Here is a 13,114-nt window from a genome sequence, read left to right as displayed (position 1 = left end):
CACTGGCACAGATTGTTTCACAGTTCCTGTCATCTCACATACTGTCATACAGTGGCACTACGTCTGGTCTACGGCCAGTGACACTATTAACATTCAGCAAACAAACCCAGAGAGAGATATAGAGAAACAAGAGACAGAAAGAAAGAAATTCAGGGAGACAAAGAGAGCAAGAAAAATGACATAGATTATATGTCGTCCCAGATCTTAAGGTCATTGTTCCTATGACTAGATTTACAGAGGCAAAAATCAATGTCAATCCTGTACTGGATCTTTTAGCTCTCTGCTCCTGCTCACAGGATAATGGTCATTAATACACTTAGGCTAGCGAGAAACATCTTATGATCAATTCTAAAAATGGGTTCAGCTTAAATTATTTAACTTCTTGCATTTTAATTATCATGTGTTTGTTTGTGTATTAAGTGTGTGTGTGTGTGTCCTAAGAAGGCCTTTGTTTATCTTTATTCAAAAAGTCAAATTATTGAGGACAAGTACTTTTTTCACAATATCGGCCTTTGCACAATACACATGATGTAAGAGAAAACAACACATTCTTAAGTATGATAAACATTAAATACATGCTAACCATTTAGCGGGAATGTTACAGGTAATTTGTTCCGCACTGCTCACACACCACCTACACAAACACACACACACACACACACAAAAACATTGAACACAGGAACACAAATACACACACAGAAGACCACAGCTGCATCCAGCCTAATGTTCTTAGCAACATGTAATCTGTATTATCTGAATGTTCATTTTCCCAGCCTCCTGTTCTCTGTCTTCACATCCCCTGAAGGCAGGGCCGGTTTTAGGCACATGTGACACAAGCGGTCACTTAGGGCCCCCGACCGCTAGTGCGCCCTTACTGCTAGGGAAGTGGGTGCCCCAAATCTAATTTTGCTTAGGGCCCCCAAAAGGCTAAAACCGGCACTGCCACTGCCTGAAGACCTTCCTTTTCTACCCAATATATTGAGAAGTTTCTTCTCTCATTGTCTTCCTCTTTCAGCAAACACACATTCATAGTTTGGCTTCCAGCGAATCAGCGCTGGTATTGGCATTTCACGGGGTGTTACGTTGACACCTCCAGTCAACCACACCCACCACAACCCAGTGAGGTGTGGGATTGGTGCAAATTAAAGACAAGGTGTGACATAATTCAAATGAGCCAGGGCTGCGTGGGGGACTGAGGCGACAACTGGCCTGACCTCAGCAGGGACTGTGGGTGTGTTCGCTTGTGCGTGCATACGTGTGCATTTGTGTGCGTCTGTGTGTGTGTGTGCATATCCACAGAGTTACTGGATGATCCCTGATGTAGACTCCATCAGGGATTTACGGTGTAAATTAAAGCTCTAAAACACTAATAAAGGCTCTTCTTTGTCAGCTCCCCACAGAGACGAGACAGACCCTCTAAAGTTGAGGAGATACAGACCTTATTAATCATTGAGTTCATTCCTAACATAGAGAGACAAAGGGAGAGAGAGGGACAGACAGAGACGTTTAGCTCACTAGTGTTCCCGGATGTACTGCCATGTTGTACCTCATGTGTTAAAAAACACTGTCTGTACCATCCCTGTCGTCTTAGTGTGAATCATTCTTCATGCAATGTAATGTGAAAATATTGGTAAATGTAAATATTATTTAATGTAAATCCATACCTCCCCCAATGTATGGGGGGATATAATTCCCATTGCAGCCACACAGGATGTGTTACAATAGAATTAGTATGTCCTGGTTAATCAAAAGATATGATCAGTGACCGGACCTCATATCATTCATGAAATCCTTTTAACGATGGGACTGTGAATAATCAGCTAATCATTGGCCTAATCCCTATCAATTAATCAAGCATAGGGTAGGAAGACTGACACAAATGCTATATACCCAAACACACACACATTTAGTTTTCTATCCTTAGGGGGACATAAAGACCAGAAGAGCAAATTCCCTGTCCCCTAAACATAATCATAAACCTTTGCCTAAAACTAATCTAGCCCTAACCCATAATGTCTAACCATAAAAGTAAGCCTATTTCTAACAGTAACCTTATACGTAAACACTGTGCTGGAAATAGCCTTTTTTTCCAAGTTGGGACATTCCAAAAAACCCTATTGGGTCCCATTTTTCAGGTTTTACTATATTTATTTTACACATGCATTGGACTGAATACATCACAGAGAAAGCCTTATAAGATACTCTGTCCATGGTTCTGAAACCAGTCAGACTCCAGAATGATCCAAAACACACTTCTCCCCTTTTCTGTCTTTCTCTCTCTCTCTCTCACACACACACACACACACACACACACACACACACACACGCACACACGCACACACGCACACACATAGTCGTTTCACTGACTCATTCAAGCTTGCTGCATGTGCCATTCAGACCGTCAATCAGGTCAGCCAACGAAGCGGAAATGTTGGGTTAGTTTTATCTGTTTCTAAATATAGAGCAGAAGAGAGTAGACCACCACCCTCCCTAAATGCGCAGGTAAAATGGTAAGGACAGACCTTTTCTGTCATCCGAAGCAATCAATCCGTACATGACACCATGCAAAATCGATGAGACCCTATAATGACATGTCACTTAGTATTCTCCTGATGAACATCAATCAATCATACTGACCGACATGTGGAATACCAGGCGGCCTTCTTTCCCCTATACATGAAATAAACGTGTGCAATGGGCGCAAATATATGGGGAAGAATAGCCAGCAGCTAAGCGCATTTTCCGTCGCATACCTTCGGTGGCATAGTTGTGGTCGCGTAGGAAGCTGTTGTTAATCTTGCGGGTGTCACTCTCCTCCTCCATTGATAAATCGGTTGGTTCTGTATCCTGAGACGATTAAAGACATCCTGGCAGATCAGCAGCAGTCGGGCCCCAAGACCAGCGGGAGGGGTGTCATCATCACTCCAAGTCGAACTATACGAATTTATCTCAACAGTAATATTGGCAGATCCCTTCCAAGCATCAGATGTCGGTTTCAGCCTGACCGCAATGACGCAGGTTTCCAACCGTGAGTCTTTAGATAATAGCTTGGTTTTAGCGCATTTAACCTCGAATTGAAAATATCAAAAGATGTTTCTAATTATCAAAAGGGGGTTATATTGTGCCCCCTCCTTTGCTTAGGCCAAGGCTAAAGAACGGTACGAAGGCGTGTGGATCAGACGTCTGTCCTGGTCAAATATTCTGGTGAAGATTTCAGTTAAATCAGGCAAGAGTCAAGACTCTCTTGGTTTGTCTCTTGAACAGCACAGCTGAGCGGAATTATGCGTCAAGCCTGGCTGGATAAAATCAATCTTCATCCATGGCAGTCTCCTCGCTTGCAGATCAGAGTGCCACTTCTCTTTCCTCTCTCTCTCTCTTTTCTCCACTTCTTCTCTGATCACGATCAGAAGGAACTCGGGTGCGGCGCAGCTGAGTCACTGTTGCATACTGACTGGGGCGGTAGAATCGCTGCTGCTGGTACTGACACCAGCTCCTCCCAATACAGTTTGCCGCGGGCATGGGTCTTTAAAAACTACACGAGGCAAACGCAATTTGAACGCTTTCTGTGACGCTCAATCGAACCACCACAGAGCAGCCTACTGGCAATAGTTAAAGCCAGCTGAAAATCATGAATTATGAATAACCCAAGAGAAGATTGACATTGCAGTTCCAGATTAGGTTAATGTCAGAGCTAAGTAATTCTTTGTATTTGGCAGAGTTACATTAAGGAATTAACTGACAGATTTAGATGTAGTTTCTGTTTTATACACAGTAGAAGAAAGAGAAAGCGATTGGGGAGAGGATTTGGAAAGTTGGAAATTGGTGCAGAAAGAAAGACTGAGAACGAAAGAGGGATATGAACATAAGGAGCAGGCATGCAACAGCAGGGGACGAAAGACAGAGCGAAAGAAAAGAGGGAGAGTAAATAAGGAAGATGAGGAAAAACAAGGATGATTAAGAATGAGTGCAGCAGCCATTCTGATTAATTGGATTAAGTTCCGATGTTGTCGGCAGATCTGGATTGATCCCAACAAATCAGATCTTACTGGATTGATCCCACCAAACGCATTTCACAACCCCCTGCGCGCTCGCCCGCACACACACAAACACACAGAGAGAGAGAGACTTTAAATCCCCTACACACTCATTTTAAAACCCCTCCCACACACATACCCACACACTTTGCATTGCAATCAAATTGTACGAAATGCAAATGGATTATAGCATAAATATTGACCGACAGGACTAGACCGGATTTTAAAACAACAATTTAGTCATTTAGATGTGGTTGAGATGTTTTAGCAACCCTGGAATGTTGGAAGATTTTGAGTTAATTAGCCATCGAAAATACATTACACTGGTCAAGCTTAAATGGTCTATATGTTATTTCGCATACTGAAATGCCTTTCAGCTTAGTATCAGTTGCCTGTTGGATGGATAGAGTGAGAGCTTAACATGTCACATTTAAAAAGGACTGACATTTGTCTGCTTCATTTGAGGAGTTGCATGTTAAATATCACCGATTTCTGGTTGTTTTATGATATGCTTGAAATTGTTAAAGTTTCTTTGGGAAGTGTTTAGTCCCATTCCCTCTCTACAAATATTACTGTGTTGTGGACTTGATTATTATTAAAATATGTTTGGCCATCAATCTACACACATGATCCTGTAAAAACCAAGAGGAAGAGTTTTTGATGCAATCTACTGAAAATGTAAATACTGAAATACAAAATAAATGTAAGTAATCAGACCCTTTGCCATGACATTCTACATTGACTTCACTAGAGTGATGTAGGAACAAATCTGAAGGTCCTCAACTGGCCCAGCCAAAGCCCGGACTTGAAACCCATTGAAAATCTGTGAGGAGACGTGAGGATTGCAGATCACTGACACTTCCCTTGCAATCTGATAGAGCTTGAGAGGATATGCAAGGAAGAGTCCAATTGTGCAAAGTTTATAGAGGCACACCCAAGAAGCTATGATTGCTGCACTAATGAAGTATTGGTTAAAGCATGTGAATACTTTTGCGCATGACCTGTTTCAGTTTTTTTTTCAATAAATTGGCATATATTTGTCATTGTGTGTAGATTGATGGCAACATTTTACACCATTACTCAACAATCGGTTAATTCCATAAACCAACAAATGTGAATAAAGTGAGGGGTTCTGAAAATGCGCTGTGCACGTTTCAGTTAACGGAAATTAGAGATGTGATGACAGTTGCCTGTTGCTAGTGCTAGCACATTTAATATTTTCACAGTCTGATGCAGTTAAAACATTATGTAATCAGGAGAGATTATAGGTAACAAGCAATATGTTAGTTTACCAGGGCAGCTGTTTCTCCTGTCCCCCTCAAACAAACAGTGACCTTGCATATATACATGCATTGTATATTCTGTTAATCATGTGATATAAAATAATTATTTAGGGTTGAGAAGGTGTTTAATTCAGCAATAAACTAAGCTCCAATGTTTTCCACTTAACAAGGTGTTGTAACACTTGAGTAAGTTGTATTACAAAGCACTTTATTTGTCTAGCTGTGTGTGTGTCTGTGTTTGCATGCTTGTGTGTGTGCGTGTTGGTTGTTTATTTGGATGTGTGTCTCCATAGCGTCAATACACATATTATCCACAGGCCCATTTACAGATACAATACTCTGCTTCACTGCTGATGGCTTCAGTGGGAAAGAGGCTCTTCATGCCAGAAACATCTCTCGTCTGTCTCCTACACTTCAATACCCCACCAACCTCCTGAATAAATTACACTACATTACCAATGACACACACACACCACAAAAACATGAATACATTACATGACATTACCCATGCAGTGTTATATTGAAACCTACTGAAACATTAGGAGGCTCTGTGTTCTAACGTAAGGAATATTATTCACATATTTACACTCTCCTGCTCTTCTAATGAAATATAGAGTCAAAACCATCCAACTTTAGCTGAAGATATATCTGCGTGCTTAGTGGTGCGTCTCTTCTGAAATTGGACATCTTTATCATTATTTAAACAGAAGGATGGAGACGGAAAGAAAGAAACCAGTTGTGTTCTGTTGTGGATGAAGGGTTGCTAACAAAGACTTAAGCTGCTGGGTTTCGGTTGATGTGGGTTGATGAGTTACAGGATTAGACTGAAATGAATTACAACCACTGGGAGACAATCAAATTAGCAGTCAGCGATGAGTGAACGCTGTTGGCTGGTTGGACGTTACTGTTCCACTTGGGATGATGGTAGAATGCAGATGGCTGTGTGAGAGAGGGGTGAGAAATCAAAAGAGATCAGACAGAGAGGGAAAGATACATATGGCAGGCAAAAGTGATAGAGTGACAGACAAAGGAGAGGCAGTGAAAAGCTTTATACAACCAAAAGGCAGTTCATTTGGTTGTATAAAGAAAGCACGTGGAACATTTCTGGCAGCGGTCAAAACCTCAGATCAGTGCTACTAGTCTAATGACACAAGAACAGCAGTGCTCCCCTCTTTTTAATTTCTGCCCTCAAACCTTTTCTCTATTGTCTCTCCTCACCCCTGCAGACCAAATCTAGGTGTCCAGTTAGTGTGACGACCCCACGCATTGTTCAAGAAGACGCTTGAAGACCTCCAGAATTAGAGTGTGTCCTCCTCCGTCGCGCAGAGCAGGTTACACACACACACACACACACACACACACACACACACTAACACGCAGATATACGTGTACACACACGTTAACACACGTAAACACCTACCGGTGATATTTGAGTAACGGCCCATTATCCTGGTTGATGTATGGTAATTGGGTGACCTAGGGAGGCCTGTGGAGGGTTGGGAAAGGGTGCTGTCTGCATACCAAACCAAAAACTGACACACACACACCCACAGACACACAGACCAGGGCAAACATATTGACAACAGTCGTATATTACCAATAATCATTTGCAACAATAGCGTTTATACATTGGGCCAAAGATAGCGGCTCAGTACAAACTGCGTCATCAGTCTACTGGCTCCCACTGTAGGGAGGGCTAAGCATCCATTGAAATTGTTACAACACGTAGAAACATAAGACACTCTTAAGATCCTTGGATGTTCTTCCAAACCTGCACAACAGTGATGTTTATTAGCCCAACGGCCACCCGCCCACCCTGGCATTATAGAGCTAATTCTAACACTGGGAGGTAATAGGCTTTACCAGTCCACCATCTGCCAGGGGGCTCAGAGCCACGCCAAGCCCAGGGAAAGAAAACTCTGGCCTGGGTAGATTTACTCCATCTGTCCCTTACTGGATCAAGGTCTGGCCTGAAGACGATGTCTTCAGACACAGTATATTCATGGTGCTAATTTCCGCCCGCCCGCCTGCCTCTGTGCGTGACACGTCTCAGTGCACGGGTCTCGCAGAATCTTCAGCCGACCTGCAGATTACAGTGTTCAACGGGAGAACTGAATGACGGGCCAAACGGTGGAAAACTGAATCTGTTGCTTTCTGATGGGGAACAGATGGAGACACATGGGGCTGAACACATAGTGGGGGGAGGTGTGAGTGAGGAGTGGGTAAAGGGGACACATGGAATCAGGTATGGACAAATGGGGGAGAGAAAATTGAGACCAAAAGAGAGAAGAGCGGAAGGGAGAGAGGATTTAAAAGATGAAAAGAGTGTCGGATGAAAAGCAAGAGAGCGCAAAAAGTGTGTGAGCAGAGAAGTGTGCGGGGTGGGGGGGTCGTAAAAGATGGATGTGTGGTTTTGGTTGAGTGCATTTTATCAAAACTGAAGGGCGTCGGTCATTAAATCATTAAATCATGTCATTTCATTTACAGGATAAGTATATTGCTCCATCTCTCGCCATCTCTCACCCGATCACATGACACCTCTCTCTTCCTCCCCGACAACCCCCCCACTCCATCCTCTCACCACCCAACCCTCCAGACTGCCCCCTCATCCTTTCTCTCTTTCCTGTTAGAAATCAACCGTTTCGTACAGTAACCCCCCATGCCAAATGGTCAATGTAAACATTCCTGTGGTTTTCAGAGCGAAACCTACAGAGAGAATCTAAATAGAGAGGTTTCAGTTGTTCTCATCCTCTAGGCACATTCACTTCCAATGAAATGTACATTCATATTGTCATTTTTAATGCTCAGATTCCACACTCCCCTGATAATGAATTCACTGAAATAGATGCATGCTCTTTGAGTGAGGGAAATGTTTCAAAAGAGAACTGGTCGTATTCAATGATTCTGTATGGTCTCTTGAAACGCTAGCTTGCCAGCCTATCAGACCTGGAGGACACACTGACAAACACGTCGTGCACTCACTTGCATGCAGGCACAAACGCAGCCACACACGCAAAATGCAATAAAGTCTGCCTGTAGTTAGGGCTAAAAGATTGCAGGGGCACATTTCTTCAGGTTTCATTGCTTAATAGAGTGCAGCTATTCCGCGACATGTTCTGTATGTAACCTCGCCTGTTGCTAGGTAACTGCTGGTGAAGCAGCAACCATTGCTATGCAGCGAGACAACAGCTGTCCGTGTAACTGGACCATTAAGATGTTTAAATGCCATCATCATTCCATTTCTCTCCGTCTTAATACAGTTCAGGACCCACAGCACGCCTTACCAGACAAATAAACAGGCTGAACAGGAGAAGCTGGTATCTCTTGTTTATTTCTCATTAGCCAAATAAAGATAATAAATATTTTTGTCTACATCCCAAAATGAAAGCCTATTCCCAATTTAGTGCACTTCTTTTAACCAGAGGCCTTGTCAAAAGTAGTGCACTAATTGGTAAGGATCCCATTTGGAAGACAGTATTTAACGTAAATGGTAAGTAGCGGGGAAGGACCCTGGAGAGACATCCCAAATGACCCCACTAATGTTCGTCTACGTATTGATATCATGTAAATTGTAATTGCTACATTGAAGTTAATGTAATGTTACCAGGCTTCCTAAGATGGGCGTCTACACGTACATTTAGAGGTTCTCATCCGTTTCCATTTGACAAACTAATTACTGGGGAGCCTCCCTGTTTTGCCTACAGTACAATGCATTTCCGCCCACCCGTTCCAAGACCTTTGGAGAGCTCACAGTTTTACAGCATGTAATGAATTAGTTTTAGGTTGATGCTAATTGACCTCATAAGGGCTCTGAATTCATTCCAAAAAAGAAAAGAAGAGCAACATATTGTATGAAGCAGATCAATGTGTAAAGGAGTGTGGATAATGTCACAGTCCTAGTAGTAGGAACAAGACTATGTATTCAATATTCAGGCCTGTTCATTTTCTCCACATTATGTTGTGCTATGGACTTAATTTATAATTGATTAAATGTATTATTTTTTAACATATATTTGATGTATTCTACATACACACAATACCCCATAATGACTAAGCGAAAACACGCTTTTAAAATGTCTGTCAATTCATTGAAAATCCTGAAACATCTGTGTCTGAGAACTGCAATTTTCAGGTCAAAGATGTTCAGTGGTGTTCTTAAGGATATTCACAGACTTAATCCAAAGCCACGCCAGCGTTGTCATCGCTGTGTACTTCAGATCGTCGTCATCATGCTGAAAGATAAAACCTTGCCCCAGTCTGAGGTTTCTAGCTTTCGGGATCTGGTTAACTTTAAGGAGTTCTCTGTATTTTGGTCTGTCCATCCTCCCCTCATTCCTCACCAGTCTCCCAGTCCCCACCCCTTAAAATGCTCCCACCACCATGCTTCACCGTAGGGATGGTATTAGCCAGGTAACAAGTGGCAGCGTGTTTTCAACAGACATAGCGTTGGGCATTCAAGCCTAATAGTTAGATGTTGGTATCATAATACCAAATCACTTTTTCCTCATGCTCTCCGAGTTTTCAGGCGGCATGTCATTTCCCTTTTCCTCAAAAGCTCTATTAGATTGGGTTCTTGTTCACCTGAACAAGGCTTGCCTTTGTCTGGCTATTTCATTTGGTTGGACAGCCATCTCTAGGAAGAGTCTTTGCAATTCCAGAATTCTACTAATACTTCTATAGTGAATCTTTATAACCTTTCCTAGATCTTTGCCTCAAACCAACTCCTGCTCAGAAATTAGGGTGGGGCGATAAAACAATTTCTATCATGATAAAAAAAAATTATCATGATAAAAAGAAAATACAATATTGATGATAAACTTGTGATACATTTTTGATAAAGTCCTATTTTCATGTAGTTAAACTTTCTTGAAACTACAAAATTGCTAACTTGTTTAAAACAAAATACAAACAGCCAATCAAACAGCAGCAATAAGGAAACGAAACATTCAGGTATGTGCCCAGACACATCACTGACCAGGTATGTGGAATTAATAGTTAAGTTGGGTTGATGGCGAAAGCAGTTTGTAAGTAAAAGAAAATAAAGAAATTGCGACAAAAAAGGAAGTACAACATTGGTAATATGGCAGTGGTTTGTCTTTTTGAAGTCAGACAAAAAATCTTTGCAAATTATGTTTGCGAGTTGTGCAGAGCAAATCAGGAAAAACCACCACCCTTTTTCATCATGTATAAAAAGAGCTTCCTTTTGTGGCATTATTTGTTTTATTTAATATCAACAGTATTTATTTTGTGTTCCACCTCATGTTCTATGTCTGAAACCAACAATGGTTGTGATTCAAATCACACAACAGCAGTTTATCTATTTTGTTTTTATAGTGGCCTTGTTGTTTTGGTTCTTATATAAATATATTTTTTTAAATGACAACAAACTATTCATACATTATGAATATGTTACAAACGCTAGAAAAATGTATCATATGTTACAAACACTAGACAAATGTATCATATGTTATGAACGCTACACAAACGTATCATATGTTACGAACGCTTGACAAACGTATAATATGTTACGAACGCTTGACAAACGTATAATATGTTACGAACGCTTGACAAACGTATAATTTGTTACAAACGCTACACAAACGTATCATATGTTATAACACTAGACAAACTTATCATATATTACAAACGTTAGACAAACGTATTGTCACGGTCTTGGTGGTGATAGGACACAGGCGCAGAGACTGAATAGTGGACCTAATCCATGTTTAATCAAAAAGAAAGACAAAAACAAAAAGAAATACAGCAACCAGTGACGTAGGGTATCCAGAAGAAACACAAAACCAAAGGCTTGGGTTAAGGTTAGGTATAACAGCACTGGGGTAAAGGTTAGGGTTAAGGATTGGGGTAAGGTTATAAAACGAAAAAGGTCAGGTTAAGGTTTGGTTAGGGTTAGGTATTACAGCACTGGGGTTAAGGTTAGGTATCACTGCACTGGGGTTAAGGTTTGGGTTATGGTTAGAGAAAAAAAATCCCTTGTTACATATTGTAGTGACCTTGGTAACAACACTACTTGGCATCCCTAACAGCAGGTCCCTATTTGGAGCGTAGTAGGTATAGTGCACCTGTCTGTGGAACTGAAGGACATGGGTTTGACAGCCTGTCAATTTAATTTTTTATGCTGGATTATTACTCTGTTGCTTCACCTAACGTAATATACGAATTCAGCTGTCAAACATTTTATTAAAATAGTTTATGTATTCCTGTGATTATTATTCCCAACATTACTTCACCTACCAGTGGTTCAACCTTTTTTGGGCCAGTGCCCCCCTATCCATTATCCAGGTCCCTGACCACCCCCCATCAAATAAGATTAATATTAATGATGATTATTATTATTGTTGTTGTAAATATTGTTATCATCAAAAATCATAAAATAAGCACATAATTGATAGACAAACAACAGAGTTATTAGTTACCCAGGGAAACAAACAGCTGGCCAATCAGAAACAGCTAGCAATTTAACATTCAAATCAGAAATGCCGTACAGCCAATCAGAAATGCCATACAATGATCAATCTTATGAATTGGTCTAACGGAAAACAAGCTGGAATTTATCAAAGGGTAAAAGCAAGGATTAACGTTCTAAGGAAATAAGTTAAAAACCAAGTTTTTTGCAAGTTGTTGAAACTTTAAACTCGTATCGTTGTGAATTCCTCCCAAGGGCACCTCAACACCCCCTTTCCAAAATATTGCTTCCAGCGCCCCCCGTCGTCCTCTGAACGCCCCCCGGGGGGCAGTACCGCCCCCGTTGAGAAACACTGACCAAACGTAACATATCTCACAAATTCAGCTGTCACAGATTTTCGTTAAAATAATATACGTATTCCAACAAGATCAGGTTGAACGCACAGCTCTCTTTGCTATTACAGTACCAAGTGCCGGATTTGTTTGGAAAAGTCTTCTCCTGTTCTGTTGTGCTTATCTTATGTGTTTACTTGTGTGTGATGCCATTCAGTAACACATGGCAATGTTTTTTGGTCATCTCAAAGATGATCAAAGGACATAGAATGCATCTGAGCAAAATTGGCACACATTTGTAAAAATGTGTTTTCTCTTTGTCATTATTGGGTACTGTGTGTACATTGAGGGTAAAATAATGTATTTAATTAATTATAAATTAAATCTATAACATTACAAAATGTGGAAAAACGGGATTTTGTATGTTTTCCCACTGACAAAAAAAATTATCAGTCTATAATTTTAATGGTAGGTTTATTTGAACAGTGAGACAGAATAACAACACAGGGCCAAGGCAACAAGGGAGTGGCTCAAGAAGAAGCACAGTGGGCATAGGTACAAAATCATCAGGGGATCAAATAATGTTTCCCTCACTGTGTATCAGGTGGAGTGGAGTTGACAGAAAGCATGTTGAAATCTCCAGGACAATCCCATTTGGTGGCGCAGGTGGATCACAAAGACAGAATGATATCGGCTAGAATGGCAAGCTACCCAGACACACATTTTAGGAATCTTTTCTTATGGGGACAAGATAGTCCCATTCGAAATCCTCTTTTCCCTAACCCCTAACTGTAACCCCCAAAACCATAAACCTTCGCTCCTAAGCCTTAATTGTAATTTATCAGAAACCTAACCACTATGATGGAAATAACCTTTATCCTTGCTGCAACCAGAAGAATGTCCAAACAAAGTCTTGTTTTACTGTCCCCGTCGGTTTAGAAAAACGTGAACACACACCCAAACACACCCATGCAAACACACACAAAAACGCAACAAGGAGACAGAGCAATGTTATCACACAATCCAATTACTATGTGA

The 13,114-nt window shown here is 41.1% G+C and overlaps 1 protein-coding gene across 2 annotated transcripts in view; it reads right to left on the bottom strand.

The window, feature by feature from the left end:
• Positions 1-13,114, bottom strand: part of LOC105024420 (serine/threonine-protein phosphatase 2A 55 kDa regulatory subunit B beta isoform) — a 47,559-nt gene that overhangs the window by 23,452 nt on the left and 10,993 nt on the right. Inside the window, exon 1 of one of the 2 annotated variants that reach the window (XM_010894357.4) lies at positions 2,754-3,535. The exons of the other annotated variant lie outside the window; for it this stretch is intronic. Coding sequence (XP_010892659.1) covers positions 2,754-2,823 — 70 coding nt within the window. The 5' untranslated portion in view covers positions 2,824-3,535. Of the gene's footprint in view, positions 1-2,753; positions 3,536-13,114 lie in introns of those variants that run through there. 2 annotated transcript variants of the gene reach the window in all.

This window comes from Esox lucius, chromosome 4, assembly GCF_011004845.1.
Source record: "Esox lucius isolate fEsoLuc1 chromosome 4, fEsoLuc1.pri, whole genome shotgun sequence".
In the NCBI taxonomy this organism is placed as follows: Eukaryota; Metazoa; Chordata; class Actinopteri; order Esociformes; family Esocidae; genus Esox; species Esox lucius.
This window is presented reverse-complemented; position numbering and strand designations above follow the sequence as displayed.